Source organism: Hyla sarda, chromosome 2 (assembly GCF_029499605.1).
Source record: "Hyla sarda isolate aHylSar1 chromosome 2, aHylSar1.hap1, whole genome shotgun sequence".
NCBI lineage: Eukaryota > Metazoa > Chordata > Amphibia > Anura > Hylidae > Hyla > Hyla sarda.
Window position 1 is genome coordinate 187,638,391 of NC_079190.1, and position 22,574 is coordinate 187,660,964.

Below are 22,574 nucleotides of genomic sequence, written 5' to 3' on the forward strand. Positions count from 1 at the left end.
GATCAGGCATCTTATACCCTATACTTTGGACATCCTTAAGATGTCTAGTACCCCTTTAAGTGGAAATCTAGGGTGAGTTCCCACACTTTTTTTCTTAGGACTTGACCCCTGGGTAAGCCTATACCAAGGTGTTCTCTAAATGTTACATGTGAACCATACATTGTATAATATAAAAATGTAAAACAGTTACTAAAGTAATTTTATGCATATGGCTTGAACCACAGTGAGTTTATAAAGGATAAACTGTACAAGAGACACATCAAATGACCAAAGATAACAATGATTCCTAAAAAAAAATATTCTCCCATAAGACACATTTTATGTTATAAAAGTTGTTCGGTTTTCTTTTCTGTCAAGCTGTTAAACATACTATTGAACCATTTCTAAATTATATTTGTTTCAGAGAAGGTTTGCTGACAACCAATATGGCTTTCCTTAAAGATGTATTCTCATTTTAGAAAGTTATCGCCTATCCACAGGATAATGGATAACAAGATTAAAGATGTGTCTCCAACTGTAGGGACCCCTGCCAATCCTGAATGAAAGAAGCAACAACGCTTAGGCATAGCCAGCACTCTGCTCATGTTCTATGGGGGATTCCTAACATTGGCGATCTCAGGGCTCAGCCATATTCAGAAGCCCCATTGAGAATGAATGGAGTGCTGGCAGTGCATGCACAGTGCACTCTGTTTATTCTGGGGCATAATTTTCCTGTACTCTGTTGGAGTAGATTTCTAAAGCTGCCATAAAGGCAGCCTCAAATGTGGTCCCACACTGGTAGGGATTTGCTTAAAGGGGTACTCCGCCCCTAGACATCTTATCCCCTATTCAAAGGATAGGGGATAAGATGTCTGATTGCAGGGATCCTGCTGCTCCCCGCAATCTCGGCAAGGGCACCCCAGACATCCAGTGCACGGAGCGAACTTAGCTCCGTGCCTGATGACTGACGATGCTGGGCGGAGGCTCGTGATGTCACGGTCACGCCCAGCTCGTGATGGCACAGCCTTGGCCCCTCAATGCAAGTCTATGGGAGGGGGCGTGACGGCTGTCACACCCCCTCCCATAGACTTGCATCGAGGGGGCATGGCCATGACGTCATGAGCCGCGGAGCACGGCCGTGAAGTCACGAGCCTCTGGTGCTGAACCTGACGCTCTAAACGAACGCCGCGTGCAGCACGGTGATCGTGATCGGACATCCTTTGGATGGGGATAAGATGTCTATGGCTGGAGTACCCCTCTAAGGCTTATGTGTGAAACACCGTTCTTAGTAAATTCCCCCCGCATGCATTTGTGCATGAACCCTAAGTATCTGCTCACTTTAAAGTGAGCATATATAAGTTGAGGGAAAAGAAAACCTAAAAAAAAAACTCAAACAGAAATACAAGAAGCAATATTAACGTCAATGCATAAGAAACTAAGGTCACCAGTTTGAAGCATGAACAGCTTTACTTAACATGATACATCATGTACATGTTTAAAACATAATAGACCTCTACAGGTGAGGACAGTAGAAATCACTCGTATAGTAACAGATTATATAAAGAACTGCCGGGGGTTCCTTTATTTCAAAATGTCGTATTTTGTGCTTGTAATAAGGCGCTGAAGCCGCTCAAGTATAATAGAAACAGACAACAGGCATTTCCTCATCTTATTTAATGATGTGAGGCTTGTCACTCCAGGCCTGGGATTTCTTTTTGGCCAATTCCATCCAAGAAGGTTCCTGTGAAACTGATATTGCTTGACGTTTGGGTAGGGTTTTTTCCTCCTTCTCTGTCAGTGAAGACAATTGTGTAGCTGCAAAGCAAATGAAACAATGAGAACAAAAGTCCATCTGGTGGATACAGTATATGTTATATGTAGGTGCCGAGTCATTAATAAAAAATAGGCAATTTTTTCAGCATTTTGCCAATTTATGGATTCGTTGACTGTTCACCAACACTTAGAATGTAAAACTGTATGACATTTTACTACTAAACAAATCCAATAGCTAGCTCACTTTTCACAATTGGGAAAATCTATACACCCCTTCCTTCAATCTATTCCTCTTTCCATCCTGACATATGACCAAAGCATGGTCCTTAAACAAAAAAATAACAGAAGAAGTCAGAGGTCAGACAAGTGATGCTTTCGTCCCCAAACAATTTACCCTGACAGCTTTCCTTGGATAGTGATTTGGCCTTTATGAGTCGTGACCTTTACTAGACTGTTTTACTCTGAATTCAAGTGCCTTGTAATAAGGATTTCTTGGGCTTGGTTTATATTTGTATAAGAAGCTCCATTTGGTGCCTCCATCACAGATACATTTCAGATTTCATGGAAAAAATAGTGTTGCATGCAGAGACCTATTCTTCCTGTAAAAACGACAGATACTGTTTTAAAGGGAATCTGCTATCTGTTTGTACAGGCTGGTGGTGTGGCTGACACTGATAATAATGATACTTACCTACCCCTGATCCATGGCGCCATTTACCTGTTATCCACCTTATTCAGGCACAGGCTTAGTGCACGGATGGAGGTCAAGGAGCACGCTGACCATTGCTGCTTCTTCAAGCCTGCTGGCAGTCGGGCTGGAGCGTCAGCGATGCACCAAGGGGTATAACAGGCGAACAGGACCCTGGATCTGGGCCACGTAAGTATAATATAAATCATCTATGACACGAACACTACCAGCTTGTGCCAACAGTGTGTGACATTGATGACAGATTCCCTTTAAGTCAACGGGGTCCAACAGCTGCAGGTGGAATCCGTCATTTTAACTAAAACCACAGTGTATATGTAGACACAGACTTACATGCGTATGTTATAGAACCTAAGCAGCACTAGTCTGTATGCATAACTATGTTCTGCGGACCCACTGAAGTGAACGGTAGCAAAATCCGCTACAGATTTTTTCAATGCAGGAAATCCACAGCAAATAAGCAGCAAAATATGCACCCTTAGAGTGCATTCACATGTATATTTTTGGTTGTGTATGATTTTCCACAGCAGATTTTGCTACCTACTGAAATTAGGAGGAAAATCTGCAACTATGGTAGATTTTCTGTAGATCCATTGGAGTCAACTGTAGCAAAATCCGCTGTAGAATTTCTACAGAAAATGCGCTACGGAAAATAAGCATAAAATCCGCCTGTATAAACGTACACTTCAGGATGCATTCACACATACAGAATCTGCTGCAGATCGCAGATTTCATGTTGTTAAATAAACACAAATGTATTTGTAGCAGATCCTATACATATGAATACACCCTTATATGCCGGTATTATTATTTTTATGATATATAAAACTTGAATAAATGAACATACAATTTGTATTCAATTGTATGTTCATAATAAAAAAGCCAGCTCTCAGATTTCAGAGGAATGAGAAACCTGTGTCTTAGACTGCTGCATTTTAACCCTTTCAGCCAATAAATAATTGTTTAAGTTTAGGAGACATGAGGTAAATGAGTCTTCACACATTGTCTGGGATGTAAGTGTACATGGAGGACATCAATGTGGAGAATAATAATGAGTTCTCCAAAAGCTCTTGTGCTGAAGCTGAACAAAAAGCCGCCTCATCTAGAGAAAAGCTCTTTCTCACCATGGACAGGATGTGGCAATGTGTTTGCTCTTTGCCTCTGCTCGCTCTTCTCCGCCTTGGTGTCTTGCCCATACGTTTCATGAAGAACTGAAACTGATGAACTTATTGTTTTATCCAGGATCAGGTCAACATGCTGCTTCAAATGGACCTTAAAGAAAAATAAGTTTTGTTAACACTAAACAAAAGGAAACATTTGAAGACATTTTTTTACACACAACATGTATTGGAGTGTTAAGAGCTAGTTACTTATGTATAGTGTGTATTGGTTTGCAAGAACATAAGGATTGTTTCTTTTTTACCGGAACATAAAACAGATATTTTATTATCTATACACAGAGACCCTCTTCACAAGCAGGTTGCCTCGGATGAGCTATATTATTTTCTGTTCTTGTATTTTTAATGTTTTTTATATTCTTATCTTAGGAGTTCTTTTTCCTTCACATGAGATTTTTCTACACCTTCAGTTACCTTTAGTTAAAGAGGCACTGTCATTTGTTAAAAACTTTTCATATATTGCAGGACTCCTTATAATATGACATTTCACAATATGCACCTGTTAAAAAAAATTTACATTTTCACCTAATATTCAAGCACAAAATAGCCACCACTAGGGGTCGCCTGTCTTTTAGCCAGACAGACTAGTCTAGATTTTACAGCATACTGGATACCGACAATAAAGCATACCGGTATCCAGTATAGGAGATTTCTATTGTGTATGCAAAACTACAGATAAAGGATGTGTGGACATGCTGGGAGCTGTAGTTTTAAAACAGCTGGAGGCAACACTGCTCTAACACAGTTATTTACAAACATTGCAGCTTCAGTTGTTACTAAACTACAACTCCCAGCATGCTGAAATAGTCAAAGCTTTCTCAGACTCCTGAATGACAAAGAAGTAGATCGGACATTCAGGAGTCTGTGAAAGATGAATGACACACATAGTGACAGCTATGCTGATTAGCATCCAGCTTTACTAGGAGAAGATAAAACAGAACATGTATTCATAAAAATGCTGTACTTTTATCTAAAAAATCCTTGCACTAATTATATAAAGATCTATTTTTATATTTATACATTTTATCCTGTTATGAATTCACCATAATGTCTTCTGATTACTGCAGGCAAGCTCCAAGTATCTTCCTCTGACACATGACACAGCATAAAACCAGAGAGGAAAGGGTTACAGAGTAGAGAGTACTGATTGGCTGACTACACAGGCTTGCTCCTGTGAGGGAGACAGACTGACACGCCCCCTCCAGCCTGCACATAGAAAAATTTACTCACCAGCAGATAAATGCTTATATCTCTGGATATATAGGTCTGAGACACATATAAATTATATGCACATGATCAGGATTGGGTCCTGAGTAACATATCAATGTTTTCCTTTTTTTTGCACTATGACAGGTACGCTTAAAGCAATCATCAGCCCTAAAAACCACCAGCCTAATATTGTGTAAATCATTTTCCTGTCACCAAAACAGCTTCGAATATTATCCCGCATAAAAGGCCACTGCCATTAGGAAATATCATTGGAATGGGTGTATCTGGTTCTGGCAGAAAGGTTGATTTATCCTGTGTTCGGCTGATGCATCCTTCTTTGCATCCTTTCCAGGCCAATCAGAGGGCTGGGATGATGAGCCAATTACATCTGGCCTCAGCGTCCATGCCCTTCTGAGGTGGGCTATATTACCTCCCTTAGTCTGTGACTAACCTGCCTGCATTAGAGTTCAATTTCTACACTCCTGACATGTGCCTTGCTTTAATTCTGTATATTCTGACCATGGCTTATTCTGAGACTACTCTTCTGCTTACCGTATATGTACTGCAACACTTAGTAACAACTGGCCTGTTTTGACTCTAATAATACATCTGTATGTCAATTCCCTGTCTGTCTTTTTGCTGTGCTGTTGTTAACCCTTTTCTAAATTCTGTACTGTGATTTTTTTATTACTGTTGTTACGCCCAGAAATTAAGTAGCACAGGGATCCGTGGTTAAGTAGCAAAGGAATCCTATTAAGGAGGTGGGTGTCCCAAAAGGCAGGGAAAGAGGCCTGGATGAACTTAAGGACACACATATCCCTGCCTGACGTGACAATCATTGTCATGAAGAAAATACTTCGGCTGGAAAAATTTTTAAGGTAGGTGGTACGTGTCAAAGTAATAACAACATTAATGCCAGGATCCAAGGATTCCCAATGGAACATTGCCAGAAGATCACAATGCCTCCACCAGCTTGCCTTCTTCCAACAGAGCATCCTAAAGCCATCTATTTTGATGTAAAAGAAACCATGATTCATTATTCCAGAATACCTTCTTCCATTGCCTCATGATCCAGATCTCATGCTCATGTCCCCATTATGGACAGTCTGTAATGCACTGTGTGACACCTTTCTATCATATCAAGCTTTAACTTTTTTAGTTTGTGCTACATTAGCTTTTTTTGAGACTGGAACAGACAGGATAGCTTTTCCATCCCATAAAGGCCCATGACCCTGCCGCTAGCTCACTGGTAGTCCTTCCTTGGACCACTTTGTAAGGCACTAACTGCTACTAGGTACATCACAAAAGACCTGCCGGTTTCACCTTTCTTTCCTGCACTGGTCTCTGAAAGTTGCAGAACACTTCCTTTTCTGACACAAGAAGTTTTCTATAGGTCAATAGAGAGGATAAATAGCTTGGTAAAAGAATAGAAACAATTGACCAATGGGTGCCAGATGCTTGTCATTATCCATGAAATTGATAAATGCAGAAATAGCGTTCGGCACAGCACTGCTAATTGTGGCTTTTGGCAAGTTCATATGCACCTGTGTTGAGAGTGGCAACTGCAGTAAATCCGACCTGGGGTGCTCAATTTATTTGAAAACAGTCCATATGAATGCAGCAATGAAAGAAGGTAAATGGCACTCACCAGTGTCGTAGTAAAACAAACTTGTTTATTCCATAAAGTGCAGCATAATAACAGACAGGGCAAGGGAGGACTTGGACGCCGTCCACGTAGCGGTGATAGCTATTTCGTGTGCGAGGCACACTTCCTCAGACCACTCCCCTACTACCGCCGGAACTCAGGTTAAATACCTGTGCTCCGGTGCAGGTGGGCGTATCTCTTAACTTACAACTGTGCAAAGGGACATAGAAAAAGAAACCCAAAGTGAAACACAGACAAGTTAAAAACAAGTACACCTTTGCGGAGAACCAGAAGGGGATGCAGGTAAAACCTTTTAAATAAAAATTGCTAGGTCTACCTTATCATTCAGCCCTAAAGTGCCTTGTGCCTTAGTGCGCAAAATCCATCTTGTTTCGCTCTGGAGTAATGTTTTTCTCCTATCACCGCCGTCTTTGGTGTTAACTCTTTCTATTCCGAAGAATTCCAATACTTTGGAATCCCCATTGTGTTCTTCTAATACATGATTAATTAATCTTGTAGAGCCCTTTTGCGTTTTTAAAGAATGGATGTGTTCTCGGAATCGTGTGTGCATGGGGCGCACGGTACATCCAATGTAAAAACGCCCACAAGAACACACGACTCCGTAAACTACATAATCTGTACGGCAGCAGATAAAATCCTTTACTTCAAAATCGCAGCCCCCTAAGGAAAAATTCCTCCCTTTTTTTAGGAAGCTACACCAATTACAACTTCCACAGCGGTGATTACCTACTAATGTGGATTTGTTTAACCAGTTGCGATTTTGTGAAACAAATCTGCTGTGTGTTAACATATCTCCAATATTTTTTGCTTTTTTAAAAGTGACAAATGGTTTTTCAATTGTAACATCTGATAAAAGGGGATCTTTTTGAACCAGAGGCCAATGACGAAAAATAGCTTTTTTAATGATGTTAGCTAGAGGGCTATACTTGAATACAAATGAGAAACATGTAGATTTTTTTGTAACATTAGATGCTGATTTTTTTCCAGTTTTTTCTACTGCTTTCTTTAACAGGGTATCTCTTTTCTGTATTGATGCTCTTTTTAGAGCTTTTTCCAAAACTTCCGGCGGATAACCCCATGAAATTATCCATGAAATTATCCATGAAATTACTAGGGTTTGAACACTTGCACCGTTAGGGAAGGGAACTGCGTACATGACCGTTTGCTACTCATGCTCTTTCATTCACCTAGACAATTGACTCTTGCTCAGACTAGAGATATTTTATCACTGGACCACTGAGACATGGATGATGGACCATTGAGCATCAAGGGTGTGACTCCTAGTTAGTTATTTTTAGGGGATCACCTCATAACAGACACAAGATCATGGGCTCAGCAAGCACTGACTACTATCTGAGGTCAGTTCCTTATTACATTATTTTTCATGCATATTTCCCATAATTCATACAAACCATTTTGGTATATTACCTCTGCTCTGTTTTGCTTTTCCGATTCCTGGGTTATAATGCTGTTTTCAGAGACTGGGTGATCTTCTTTAAGGCTTCTTTGTTTCTGTCGAGCCATAGACATCCACAAAGGCTCAGCTTTGCTTTCATTCATCTTAACAATTTCTGATGTCCCTACAGGAATGCTTTTATCTGGTAACATAAAATTTATAAAGGTAAGTAGAAAGTAGGTAAATAACAATGCACAGATATACAGTATGTGTATATGTATTCAGATAGATTGCATATTAGTATAGAATTGGATTTTGTTATAGTTGTGGGTGCCAAGAATAGTTATATAACAAATAATATAACAAATAAAATTGTCTGTATAAAGTACATCTGCTGTATGATTGAAAACTAAGCGACTAAATACCAACAATATATAAATCTGAACATTTGCATTAACTAGTAACTTCCATATTTTCAGTCTTTCTTTCTTTACTATACAGTTGAAGGATAAGTTCACATGTACATAATTATATCTGCAGCAGATTTGCTATAGACCTATTGAAGTCAATGGGTAACAACATAATCCGCTTGAGGAAATCAACAGTAGAAAATCTGCAAGCGGAATGTTCACAGCAGATTATGTACATGTGAATGGACTTTAAAGGGGCTATCCAGGGTAAGAAAAACATAGCTACTTTCTTCCAGAAACAATGAGGGACATTTATCAATGTTTGCTTATGTATTCTTTTTTTTAGTAATTTTTTCCTTACTTTTTTTTGCTTATGTGCGACTTATTTATCAACTGGTTTCAGCCTGTTGATAATTTTCTTTCACGTAAGCAATTTTTCCTTTTTTACTTTGGTAGTAGCTTTTTCTGCTCCAGGTTTGAGCTGGAGTAAATTTAGTAAATTTTTAACCCTGTTGCGACTTTTTGTTGCACAGTTGCGACTGTCGCAGTGAATAAATACCTGACTACCCGTAGTCGATTTTAAAATTATTACTACATAGTTAATATTTGGAAAACTTGCTTTTCTCGCTTTCCAGTCAAAATGTCGCACGAAAAATCGCGTAGTCGCAGTTGCGACAATTTTGCCACAATTATAGTAAAGAAAACCTGACTAAACCCGTTGATAAATGTCCATAAATATCACTCTGGAACTCAGTTTGTGTGTGGTATTGCAGCACGTAGCTTGAGTGGCACTGTTTTTTTTTTTTTTTTTTAAAGAAACCAGCTAGATTTTTTTTAATACTGGATAACCCCTTTAAGAATTCCTGTACACTTGTGTACCAGTCTGTCGCACAGTACTAAGCCTAGAGGTCCAGAGGTAGATTATAACTTGGATACTTGTGGGTAGGTCATTGACAACTTCTGACAACTTCTGTATATCTGTTATTATTAAAAAGAAACACATTTACTAGATGCCAACCTTCACTTAGCACTTTCTGCTGTGACTGAAGGGGTATAATATAGTCAGCAGGCTGCATATTGTTCTTGGATTTTACAAATACATTCACATTCTGAAAAACCTTTATGGAAATGTGCACCTTCTGTTGAGTGTGACTAATAGTACTATTTGCATACCCGAGAGTGGCGGATTTATATCTATGATCGCCAAGTATCAAGTATTCTGAAGAGATTTGAAATTGGCACTGTATAAAGTGTATTCATAATTCCTCCTCTAAAAAGGCCCTTAGTAATGCTCGAAAAAAAGGAATAGATTTGAAGTGTGTCATATTAAATACAAAATCCTAAAGCTGTGAAGACATTAGCATTTTCTAATGTACCCTTAGTGGCAATTCTATTAGGTACACCTGTTTTATTAATGCAAAAGTACAAAGCAGGTAAGAGTATATGGACTTATGGATCAAACACTAGAAATAGGAAATTAATATAATATGAGTGACCCTGACCATGAAATGACTGCTGGTAGCAATTCAGGTGGTTAAAGGGGTACTCCACAGGAACTGGTACCAGAAAGTTAAACAGATTTGTAAATGACTTCTATTTAAAAATCTTAACCCTTCCAGTACTTACAAGCTGTTGTATACTACAGAAAGAGTTGTGTAGTTATTTCCAATCTGACCACAGTGTTCTTTGCTGACACCTCTGTCCATTTTAGGAACTGTCCAGAGCAGGAGAGGTTTGCAATGGGGATTTGCTCCTACTCTGGACAGTTCCTAACATGGACAGAGGTGTCAGTAGAGAGCACTGTGGTCAGACAGAAAGGAAATTCAAAAAGAAAAGAACTTCCTGTGGAGCATACAGCAGCTGATAAGTACTCGAAGGATTAAGATTTTTAAATAGAATTAATTTACACATCTGTTTAACTTTTTGGCACCAGTTGATTTAAAAAAAAAAGGTTTTTAGTGGAGTACCCCTTTAAGCATTTAAGGAAATACTGATCTCCCTGTTCTGTCATGTACCGTGAATTTGTGATGTCTTTAAACATTTTCACACTTTTTTTTTAATGTTGTGGCCTTGTGCTAAAACCAAAGAAATGTATGCTTTCCCCATCGTTCTGCACTTAATTCCCCATAATTAGAATGTGAAAACAGAACAATTTTGCATGAACATAAGTATTCAGACCCTTTTCTATGACACTATGAAATTTAGCTCAGGAGGCCTCTCATTTCTCTTGACCACTGTGGGAATATTTCTACACCTTGAGTAGAGTCATCTGTGGTAAATTCAGGTGATTGGACATGATTTGGAAAGACACAGCCCAGTCTGTATAAGATTTCACTGTCGACAATTCATATTAGCGCAAACACCAAGCCATAAGGAGAAAAGAGTTGCCTGTAGAGCTCACAGACAGGATTTTGTGGAGGCACAGATCTGGAGAAGGGTACAAAAAATATTTCTGCTGCACAGAAAGTTCCCAAAAACAAAATGGAATTTTTAAATGAAAGAAGTGTGGAACAACCAGAACTTTTCCTATAACTGGCCACCCAACCATATTAGGAGAAAGGCCTTGGTAAGAGAGATTGGAAAAAAAACATATGGTCACTCTGTATGAGCTCCAAAGATCCTGTGTGCAGATGGGAGACACTTTTGCAGGGTCAACCATCACTACAGCACCCAATCAATCTGGGCTTTATGGCAAAGTAGCCAGAATGAAGGGTTTCCTCAGTAGAAGACACATAAAAGCCTGGAGTTTGCAAAAAAAAAAAAAACCTAAAGGACTTGCAGAGGAAACAAATATTTAACTTTTTGGCCTCGATTTTAAAGGGGTATTCCGGTGAAAAACGTTTTTTTTTTTTAAATCAACTGGTGCCAGAAAGTTACAGATTTGTAATTTACTTCTATTAAAAAATCTTAATCCTTCCTGTACTTATTAGTTGCTGAATACTACAGTGGAAATACTTTTCCGTTTGAAACACAGAGCTCTCTGCTGACATCACGAGCACAGTGCTCTCTGCTGACATCTCTGTCCATTTTTAGGAACTGTCCAGGGTAAATGGAAATCCCCATAGCAAACATATGCTGTTCTGGACAGTTCCTAAAATGGACAGAGATGTCAGCAGAGAGCACTGTGCTCGTGATGTCAGCACAAGCTCTGTGTTTCAAAAAGAAAAGAATTTCCGCAGCTAATAAGTACAGGAAGGATTAAGATTTTTTTAATAGAAGTAATTTACAAATCTGTTTAACTTTCTGGCACCAGTTGATTTAAAAAAAAAAAAAAAAAAAAAAGGTTTTCACCGGAGTACCCCTTTAAGTGTCATGTCTAAAGAAAACCAGGCACTGCTCATCACCTGACCAGTACCTTCCCTACATTGAAGCATAGTGGTGGCAGCATCATGCTGTGGGGTTTTTCAGCAGCTGGGGCAGGAAGACTGGTGAGGGTGAAGGAAAGCTGAATGGAGTAACGTACAGAGATATTGATAATGAAAGGCTGATCCATAGGACCTCAGACTTAGCTGAAGGTTCACCTTCCACCAAGACCATACCCCTACATACCCCAAGACAATACACAGGAGTGGCTTAGGGACAACTCTGTGAATGTCCTTGAGTGGCTCAGCTTCCACTGATTATTTCCATTTAACCTGATAGAGCTTGAGAGGATCTGAAGAGAAGAATAGCAGAAAATCCCCAAATCTCTGTGTGAAAACCTTGTGACATCATACTGAAGAAGACCGGATGCTGTAATCTTTGCCAATGCTGCCTTCAACTAAGTTTTTCCTTTTCAATAAATGAGCAAAGATTTGTCACTGTATTATTATGGGGTATTGGGTGCAGGCTGATGGTGATGATGTGTTATCTTAGCACAAGGCCACAATAAAACAAAATGTGAAAAAAGTGAAAGAGTCTGAAACTTTCCCCATGCACTGTACAACAGTCTCTAGAGTTCACAGGCAATGGTGCTAATGCCAGGTCAGAGGAGATGACTGGATTCATTTAAGCCAACAAGAAGGTGTCAGTAGGCTCAATAACCGAGCGTTTAAAAAGTGATATTCAGAGGAACATATGTAAGCACACAGAACATTAAAACCTAACAGGTAGCAGAAGACAACACTGGGTTCTAGCTATGCTCATCTTTTGAGGATTTATGCATATGTGACATGTCACAGTTTTGTAGCTGCAATGACTGTGCTGTGGGAATGAAGCCTAATGGCTACAAAGTAGTGGAGGATTAGGACAATGACATAAGTGTACTCCAAAGGCCTACAGGGTCTATAAATGTCATCTTCATAGAGAATCTTTTAGATATAGCAGAATGAAAGATTCAAAACAAAATCGTAGCTTACAAATTTGCAGCAATTTGCCAAGGCAACTGTGCAATGTCCAGTGAGTTCTGTGCATGAGCCCTTATCTAATTAATAGGACTCGTGCATAGAACTCACTGGGCATTGTACAGAAGACTCAGCAACTCTGACTGCCCAGGGTATGCAGGGTCTCTCCACCCTGAACTTTGCAAAATGGGCAGAAGAGCAATGCTGGAGTTACGCTTAAGGGTATGTTCACACTGCGGGATTCCACAAGTAGAATTCCGCGCTATGAACATTATTATCAATGTGAATGGGTCTTCCACGAGACCTGTTCACACTGCAGCATTTCAGTGGCGGACAATTCCGCCGCTGAAATTGTTCCGCGCAAAGAAAGAACATGTTAATTCTTTGCGCGGAATTCCACAAATACTACATTGCCGTCAATGGTGATGCAGAGCCACACGGTCCTACTGCCGAAGTGTCTTCGGCGGCGTCCGCCTGACGGAATTTACGCTTGCAGTCTCAACACTGTTCTCATTATAAGGATCCTGTCACAGTGGAAAAAAAAAAGAGTCCAATCTGAAGAAATCATGGTATAGAGCAGGAGGAGCTGAGCAGATGAATATATAGTTTTGTAGGAAAAGTTCAGGGATAACTTGCCATTTAATCATGTAAATTTCTGCTCATTCTGGGCTAAATAATTATGTTAGTGGGCCTGCTCAGTGATTGACAGCTCTCTATACAAACACTCATACACAGATAGCTGTCAATCACTGAGTAGGACCACCCACTTGACTACTTAGCTTAGAATAAGCAGAGCTTTACATGAATAAATGACAAGTTGTTCTGAAATTATTCCAACAAAACAATATATGAATGTAATTGACAAACAACTAAAATGTATTGCAATCTCTAAACATTCCTTAATACTGCAGGCTTCAGTGTAAACATATGACTAGCAGAAATCTCAATGTATTTGCTTTCATTAATGTTCTTTATTTGCACCTAACACGATAAAAACTTCCATAGACCTTGGATCTTAGTTGACAGGTTCTAGTTATTTTAACAAAATCCACCTACATTATAAATTGAAATGTGTCTGTTCATCTGTCCTTTCCTATTAGAATAACATGTGTTCAGTTAAGCTAATGTGCGCATCACTAGTAGTTATCCTATATCTATGACTGTATGTCATTTTAGTCATTACTGCTTTTTTGCAACAGCAAGTGCCAAAAAGATAAATAAAAAGAAAATAGATAAAATAAAAGATAAAATAACAACAGGCTGATGTATTTTTTGCTCTACCTCCACAGAGACATCAATATATATATTTTTTCTTTGGTTATCCCTGTAATGGAGTAAAATAGAAATGTGCTTGTTGATATGGAAACAGCACATCGAGGTAACATGGAGACACATACAGACTGACCTGCACAAAGCTGGATACAATTTCGGGAACAATTTATATCCAGACATGGAATCTTTTTACAACCATCTCAGTAGTGAGGCTTGTAAAGATGTATTTATTGCTATTTCTATTGAGTGGATATAAATATTATTGTCTCTTCTCCCTGTTGGATTGATCATTCTTTTACTTTCTTTCTCAATCTAACAGGGCAACATACGGTAATCTTCAAATACAAAAAAAAAATAATAATTTTTTAGTACCCAGCATTACTGAGTCTACCTACCTAAACCTTGTGGGAGAGGAAAAGCAACAATGACACTCTCGTCCTCATATACTGTTTTCATTTCCCACCCTCATATCAAGACCTCTTATCCTGTCCTCATATCCTGACTTCATATGCTGTTCTTATATCCCATCCTCATATCCCCACTTCATATCCCATCCCCATATCCAGTCCTCGGATCCCATCTTCATATCCTGCCGACATATAAGTAATGGGTACCAAGTTTCATCGTAATATCTCCAACCATTTGGAAGTTATCCTGGAACATTAGATTTTTGGAATTCAGAAAGTGACAACTTCATTGAACACTGATAGGTAGTGATCATATTGATCTCTCTGCTTTTTTACAAACAGAATTTTAAAAGTGTATTATTACCATAGACCTTTATGACATATCCACAAGATATGCCTTAAAGGTTTAAATAGGCACTGTCAGATAGAAAAACATTTTATACGTTGTACATCTTCGCAAAACATTAACCTTTCTAATATACTTCATAAGAAAATGTAATTTCCTTTTTATAGAAATCATGGCTTGTAAAATCATGGCTTTGTCCAAGCTCAAGCACAGGAATGGACAAAGTGATGGTGGGCTAGTACTCCTCTGTGATGTCTGAAAGGACAGGAGTGAGCACAGAGGAGTACTATCGGACAAGGGAGAGCACAGAGGAGTCTTATCAGACAGATGAGAGCACAGAGGAGTCCTATCAGACAGGAGAGAGCACAGAGGAGTCCTATCAGACAGGAGAGAGCACAGAGGAGTCCTATCAGACAGGAGAGAGCACAGAGGAGTACTATCAGACAGGAGAGAGCACAGAGGAGTACTCTCAGACAGGAGAGAGCACAGAGGACTCCTATCAGACAGGAGAGAGAGCACAGAGGAGTACTATCAGACAGGAGAGAGCACAGAGGAGTACTATCAGACAGGAGAGATCACAGAGGAGTGCTATCAGACAGGACAGAGCACAGAGGAGTCCTATCAGAAAGGAGAAAGCACAGAGGAGTCCTATCAGACAGGAGAGAGCACAGAGGAGTCCTGTCAGACAAGAGAGAGCACAGAGGAGTCTTATCAGACAGGAGAGAGAGCACAGAGGAGTACTATCAGACAGGAGAGAGCACAGAGGAGTGTTATCAGACAAGAGAGTGCACAGAGGAGTGCTATCCGACAGGAGAGAGCACAGAGGAGAACTATCAGACAGGAGAGAGCACATAGAAGTACTATCAGGCAGGAGAGAGCACAGAGAAGTACTGTCAGACAGGAGAAAGCACAGAGGAGAGCTATCAGACAGGAGAGAGCACAGAGGAGTGCTATCAGACAGGAGAGAGCACAGAGGAGTGCTATCAGACAGGAGAGAGCACAGAGGAGTGCTATCAGACAGGAGAGAGCACAGAGGAGTGCTATCAGACAGGAGAGAGCACAGAGGAGTGCTATCAGACAGGAGAGAGCACAGAGGAGTCCTATCAGACAGGAGAGAGCACAGAGGAGTACTATCAGACAGGAGAGAGCACAGAGGAGTACTCTCAGACAGGAGAGAGCACAGAGGAGTCCTATCAGACAGGAGAGAGAACAGAGGAGTCCTATCAGACAGGAGAGAGCAAAGAGGAGTCCTATGAGACAGGAGAGAGCACAGAGGAATCTATCAGACAGGAGAAAGCACAGAGGAGTGCTAACAGACAGGAGAGAGCACAGAGGAGTCCTATCAGATAGGAGAGAGCACAGAGGAGTGCTAACAGACAGGAGAAAGCACAGAGGAGTGCTATCAGACAGGAGAGAGCACAGAGGAGTGCTATCAGACAGGAGAGAGCACAGAGGAGTGCTAACAGACAGGAGAAAGCACAGAGGAGTGCTATCAGACAGGAGAGAGCACAGAGGAGTACTATCAGACAGGAGATAGCACAGAGGAGTGCTATCAGACAGGAAAGAGAGCACAGAGGAGTCCTATCAGACAGTAGAGAGCACAGAGAAGTCCTATCAGACAGGGGAGAGCTATCATTGCTTCAGCTTGGACAAAGCCATGATTTTATAAGCCAAGATTTCTATAAAAAGGAAATAAAATTTTCTTATGAAGTATTTTAGAAAGGTTAATGTTTTGCCAAGATGTACAACATATAAAAAGTTTTTGTATCTGACAGTGCCCATTTAAAAGATGCTTGACCCGCACACCAACCCTCGTGTTGTCTCATAAAGGGGCCGCCGTCTGCCCAATCACAACACATAATAAATGGAGACGTTTGGAACACGTCTGCGGCTCTCTCTATTCAGTTCTATAGTAATTGCAGAAGCAGCCAGGCACATACTTGTCTGTTTCTTTGACTCTCACAGAACAGAATGCTGTGACTGGCTCATATATGTGGCAGCTGCTGATACCTGAACATATCCTGGGAGTGACAACCATTACAGATCTTGTGCCAGTGTTGTTAATTATTTTACTTTAACACTGTATTAACTTGGTAGACAATCAGACTCGCAAACATGAAATGTCGGTACGACCTTACCAATCGTTTTGCTGAGGCTTGGCCTTCTATCGGACACTTTCTTTTCAATCTTTGTCTCTGAAGATTTTATCTTCTTCTCGTGATTGGAGCCATTTTCTGAAGCTTCTTTATTTGTGTTATTGTCAGCAACAGTAATATTCTGCAAGACTGGCTTCTTGGGCAGTGGTGGCTTAGCCTGAGTCCCTTCTGTTGACTCGGATTTAAATTTTGTATTCTCACCTTTTGAGCTTAGAACATTGTGATCTTTATTTTCTCCTTTTTCTGTGTTTAATTCCTCCGTAGAGAATGACGGATCAGCATTTTTTGCCAGTTTAAATTCTGCGCTGTGTCTCTTTACTAAACCTGACACTGGATTTATGCCATCCCTGTATCTCAAGGATAGAGAAACAGATCTTAATTTTACAGAAAAGGGGTTCTTTTCTTCAGAATCTCCTTGCGACTCTGTAACCACAGGTAAATCACTGACCGCTGGCACTACATTCTGGTTTGGGGTAATGTTACTAAAGCCTGCCTTGTCTGCAGCCATACCCTCAGGGTCAGGTAAGGACTCAGTCTTTCTACTAATAGGTTTATTTTCAGGGTTGGTTGCTGAAACTTTGGACTCTTCTTTTAATATCTCAGTTTTAGACATACCTGGTTTCAGGAGAGACAACTTTGTGGTTTTATAAACCTCACTCTCAACATTTCCTTTTAGTGAAAAGCTGCCAGTCCTTGGTCTCTCCCAAGCTGACGATACAGAAAACTTTCTTTGTGTAACAGTTTCTGTAGGTGACTTTTCTCCTTTTTTATCTCCATTTCCAAGCTGTTTATGATTTTCTTTATCAGACAGTGGTTGATCTTGGTGATTCAGATGTTTTTCAGACGTGTTTTGGTAAAGGCTTCTCTTACTATGCAAGGATTCCTGGGAATGTTCCAGAGAAGTAGTCCTTGAAGATTGGACAACTGTCTCCTCTACAGCAGATGGCTTTATGTTAGCTTCACCTGGTGCCTTGTTGGTGTCTTTAACTGTTTGCTTTTGAATATTACTACAAAACACAGGGAAGACTTGTTCTTCTACTATGGACAAGCAAACAACAGCATTTTCACTTGGCCTTCCACCAACCAATTGACTTTGATCTTTTATCTTTGCATCTAATTCTAGACTTGCAATATTTGAGGGACCAATTACATTTTCAGATTGTGAAGTTGTCACTGGATCTGGGTCAAGAGATGTGTCTTCTACTAAGTCGGGGAGATTCAAGGATTCATTAAACTCTGCCAATCCTGAAGAAGTTTCCTTGTCTCCTAAGCTTACATCAGGAACATAGTCAGCATCAGGAGTATCAGCTTCTATAGAATCATAGGCTGTCTGTTCTGGTCTAGGGGTTGTAACATCTTCCTCTTCCATACAGGTCATATTTTGGAATGATTCCTCTTGTAGTGTCTGAACAATCAAAAAGTAATGTTAGTTAGAAACCACAAAAAAAGGAATAAAACCAGATCACTACATACTGTGTATTGACTAGATATGAGTAGTTCCTTCTCCATTGATAGTAGGACCAAATTTTACCCTTTTTTGGGACTAGTGTGGGATCCTAGTACTTATGTTTATGGCAGCATGAAAAGTCAGGAACAACCATAAAACTTAAGAATATTGGGGGAGATTTATCAAATCCTGTGCTGAGAAAAAGTTGACCAGTTGTCTATAGCAACCACTCAGATTGCTTCTTTCATTTTTGAAAAGGCCTCTGAAAAATGAATAAAGCAATCTGACTGGTTGCTATGGGCAACTGGTCAACTTTTCCTCAGGTTTTCCACAGGTTTTGATAAATCTCCCACATTTTTTTCCTTTCCTATGTAAACGGTCTCCAATTATCATTAAAATCACTTGAACATAAGTGAATGGTACTTACAACTGGACAGTATTAACAGGCCTTAACATTTTCATATTGTAGTCAGGGCTTCCTCCTCCATCATCTTTCTCAGCTAGCAATAGGTATTAGGAAGCCATCACTAAATTGTTATGTACAAAGCAGGGTTACAGCCGCTACAGGATAAAGGTTAACCATTACATAACACAGCAAATTACCGTAGATGGTCTTCTATTCTTGCTTAACCTTTGATTTCTAGGCTTCACTGAAAGCCTATGTCTAGCAGCAGAATTGTCCAGGAATGTAGAATACTGGGGAGGAGTGCCAAAATCCGCCGATGGTGAGAGGTTGGTGCTGTCTCTTTTCTCTAAAGATCTTTTCTGAGATTCTTTAAGCTCATTTTCATCTGGAGATAGAGGTCGTGAAGATGTTTCTGAGGAGACCTAAAAGGGAACAAGAATATATTTTAGACAAAATATTTGGTCAGTGGGGATGGCTTAGATTATTTTCCATCAAAGATAAACATAAATTTCTGTTTGGGTGAGTCCAGATATAGTGGATTATGTAGAGGAATTTAATGCATATTTGTCATGTGTTTGCCACAAATCCACAGGCAAATCTGTAGGCAGGCGGTGGATTTTAAAGTCCATATATGTGGTTTTGAAGACCATGTATACTGTACAATGTATTGTTGCAACATTTTTTTTTGTACAGAATCGACAAATGCATTTATTTGGTTGTCACAATACATTTGCACTAAATGTTATGTTCTGACATAACACTGACATGTGTGGGGCCTTAAGTAGATTTAGCCTCACCAACCGCTAGAAGATATTAGTTAAGGTGTCCGTACATTTTAAATAACTGTCAGCTGACCACTCATTTATCTGACTCGCTCAGTTCTGTTATCTCTCTTGATCTACCCGTACAAATGAGCATTCAGCACTGCCAGAATAACAGGGTCGGGCGGTGAAATGTAAACATGCCAGACCCTTTTCTCCACCACCATCATATGTCAGTGGAGAGTTGAGAGGCCACCATAAACTTTAGACAGACGGCAGGCTTGGCCTACTTTACTCCAAACTGTATGGGCACTTTTTACAGTGGTCTTTACAGCACCATGCCCCTTCAATCTCTTGTCAGCTTTGCCCATCCCCATTGTTGGAAACAACCTTATTGAAGACTTTTATGAATTGATGCCAAGTTGAAAACACTTATAGGGGCATCACAACCTCTTAGTTCTACCTCGCAGGACCGGCATTCTCTTAATCATAATAATCCCCTTTGGAGATACACTACCTGTTCATCTTCCTCGCTACCTGTTCCGCCTAGGCTTAGTGAGCTGTGATGATGTCTATGGATGTCAGAAAACTGAAACAATATAAAAACAGAAAAGAATATGAATAAAATACTTAACTGAAGGTTAAAAAATAATTTTAGATACCTTCACCTATGTAACCACTCAACACTACAATTCAAACATCTGCAGTTACTAAGAGTAGGACCATGCCTTTTCATCAACAAGCCCTATCTATTTCTGAACAATTGAGATTAGAAGGGAAATATATCGACTGCAGTATTAGCAAAAACCGAAAGAGAGGGAATGCAATTTCTATCTTCAGAAACTTCCAAACTGGTCCCATTTCAATTTTTTTTATAAAAAAGAAAGAAAGAAGGACTAAAGATTCTTGTGAGAAACAGAGCCATTGGGATCATAAGCACTGTAAATAATTTCATCAAAGGAGAATCAGAGGAAACTCTCTGATACATTACATTGGACAGATAAATGATCTTTTATCTTTTCAGTGTCTGTAGATTACAAAGGCCCTTATGTAGCATGGTTAGGGAATACAGGCATGTATGATTAATGGATAAACCTAATGTACCGCATTACTCTTATGCTGTGCATTTGTCAAGATGCACTAGAGCAACACAGCTCAGCTATTCCATTAAAATGGTAAACAGCAAAATAGTTTATAGTGTATATAAATAGCAAGAACAAAAATCAGGGTACATAAGAGTACTCTTAGCAAATACATGTACGCATAGATTTCTCCAGCATGACTTCTCACTGGACTGTTAACTCTCCAGCGCCTAATGACATACAGTAATTGATATCTAAACAATATACAGCTTTGTTCCCTGTATGTGCAGCATTGCCAGTTTGATACAGTCCAGATCATGCAGAAAGGGCTTGTACAACAATAGTTCTCAGTTATACACTTTAAGTAATTGGAAGCTGTTCTAAATGTCCATAGCGCTGCCATTTTACATAACATCTAAAAATATACTTGCCCTGGTTTTAATAGCTTCATGTATGAGTGACATTTCTGGGGGGCTTCGTGGTAGACCATCATCTTCAGAACTGGCCCCGGCATCATCAGATCGCTTACTAAGGAGCCCAAAAGGAGGTGGTCCAACTTTGATATTTGACTTGAGTTTTAACTGAAATTGAAGCATTCAAGTGTTATGGTCTGAGACTAAATGTAAGTTGTCATTTAGGGCATTGTGTATTCTGTCAATGAAGTATCATGATGTTGTAAAATACCATGCGATGCATCAAACAGAAAAGAAGGATGTCGCACTCACCAGTACTGCAATCTTCTTCTTTATTGTGAGTTACTTATATAGCGGGGAAAGAGACTTACAAACGACAGCAGGGGTGTACAGATAAGAGGCAATCGCGATTTCGTGTCTGCCGGCACTTCGTCTGGTCTGTCTCGAGGCCAGATGAAGTGCTGGCAGGCACGAAATCACGATCGCCTATTAATCTATACACTCCCGCTGTAGTTTGTAAGTCTCTGTCCCCGCTATGTAAGTAACCCACAATAAAGAAGAAGATTGCAGTACTGGTGAGTGCGAGATCATTCTTTTCTGTTTGATGCATCTACTGGATTGTCTTGCACTATTGTCTGCACCCCCATAGACTGCTACAATAGGATACCACAGCAGTGGAGGGAAGTGCTGCGGTAGTTTCACCTGATATGAGCAGTGCCAGATAATTCTACACCTGTGCTGGACTGTGTGTAAAATACCATGCATCCGCTCACGGGCTGAATTAAAGGGGTGGTCACTAGACATGAACCACTTCACACTCGGAACCCAGCATATCCATATATTACACAGATGGATGTTTAAATAGCTATTTAAATGTAATGCTACATCTCCTCTGCACAAACTGCTGCAAAGGAAATGTAAGTCTAGAAGCTGTTTCCCCTGGTGACAACAGTTTACCGCACCAACTTATCTTTGTGAGCGCTGTCTTTGTAAGACAAAGGCCTTAACTGCACTGCACTATTACTATACTCATATGGCTTCAAATAGTAGAATGCTAAAAAAAAAATTATTAGAGGTATCTGCAATTCTCCACAGGTTTACTACACTCCTCAAAAAAATAAAGGGAACACTAAGATAACACATCCTAGATCTGAATGAATGAACTAATCATAAGAAATACTTTTGTCTTTACATAGATAAATGTGCTGACCACAAAATTATACAAAAATTATCAATGGAAATCTAATTTATCACCCCATGGAGGTCTGGATATGGAGTCACACTCAAAATCAAAGTGGAAAACCACACTACAGGCTGATCCAACTTTGATGTAATGTCCTTAAAACAAGTCAAAATGAGGCTCAGTAGTGTGTGTGGCCTCCACGTGCCCGTATGACCTCCCTACAACGCCTGGGCATGCTCCTGGACAGTCTGTGGTGCAACGTGGCATTGGTGGATGGAACTAGACATGATGTCCCAGATGTGCTCAATCAGATTCAGGTCTGGGGAAGAGGCGGGCCAGTCGATAACATCAATGCCTTCCTCTTGCAGGAACTGCTGACACACTCCAGCCACATGAGGTCTAGCACTGTCTTGCATTAGGAGGAACCCATGGCCAACTGCACAAGCATAGGGTTTCACAAGT

General features: G+C 40.0%; 1 protein-coding gene and 1 long non-coding RNA gene across 4 annotated transcripts in view; one reads left to right on the plus strand and one right to left on the minus strand.

Moving 5' to 3' along the window:
- LOC130355599 (uncharacterized) overlaps positions 1 to 12,840 on the plus strand; it is a 52,829-nt gene extending 39,989 nt beyond the window's left edge. The window contains exons 3-4 of the long non-coding RNA XR_008888590.1: positions 8,098 to 8,132; positions 11,960 to 12,840. This is a non-coding gene — a long non-coding RNA (uncharacterized LOC130355599). The remainder of the gene's footprint in view (positions 1 to 8,097; positions 8,133 to 11,959) is intronic.
- CRACDL (CRACD like) overlaps positions 1,428 to 22,574 on the minus strand; it is a 107,561-nt gene continuing 86,414 nt past the window's right edge. For all 3 annotated transcript variants that reach the window (XM_056555940.1, XM_056555939.1, XM_056555941.1), the window contains exons 5-11: positions 20,948 to 21,097; positions 19,952 to 20,023; positions 18,871 to 19,095; positions 16,803 to 18,225; positions 7,940 to 8,109; positions 3,583 to 3,730; positions 1,428 to 1,794 (exon numbers count right to left, since the gene is read on the minus strand). In XM_056555940.1, the coding sequence (XP_056411915.1) occupies positions 1,649 to 1,794; positions 3,583 to 3,730; positions 7,940 to 8,109; positions 16,803 to 18,225; positions 18,871 to 19,095; positions 19,952 to 20,023; positions 20,948 to 21,097 (2,334 nt within the window). In that variant the 3' untranslated portion in view covers positions 1,428 to 1,648. The remainder of the gene's footprint in view (positions 1,795 to 3,582; positions 3,731 to 7,939; positions 8,110 to 16,802; positions 18,226 to 18,870; positions 19,096 to 19,951; positions 20,024 to 20,947; positions 21,098 to 22,574) is intronic.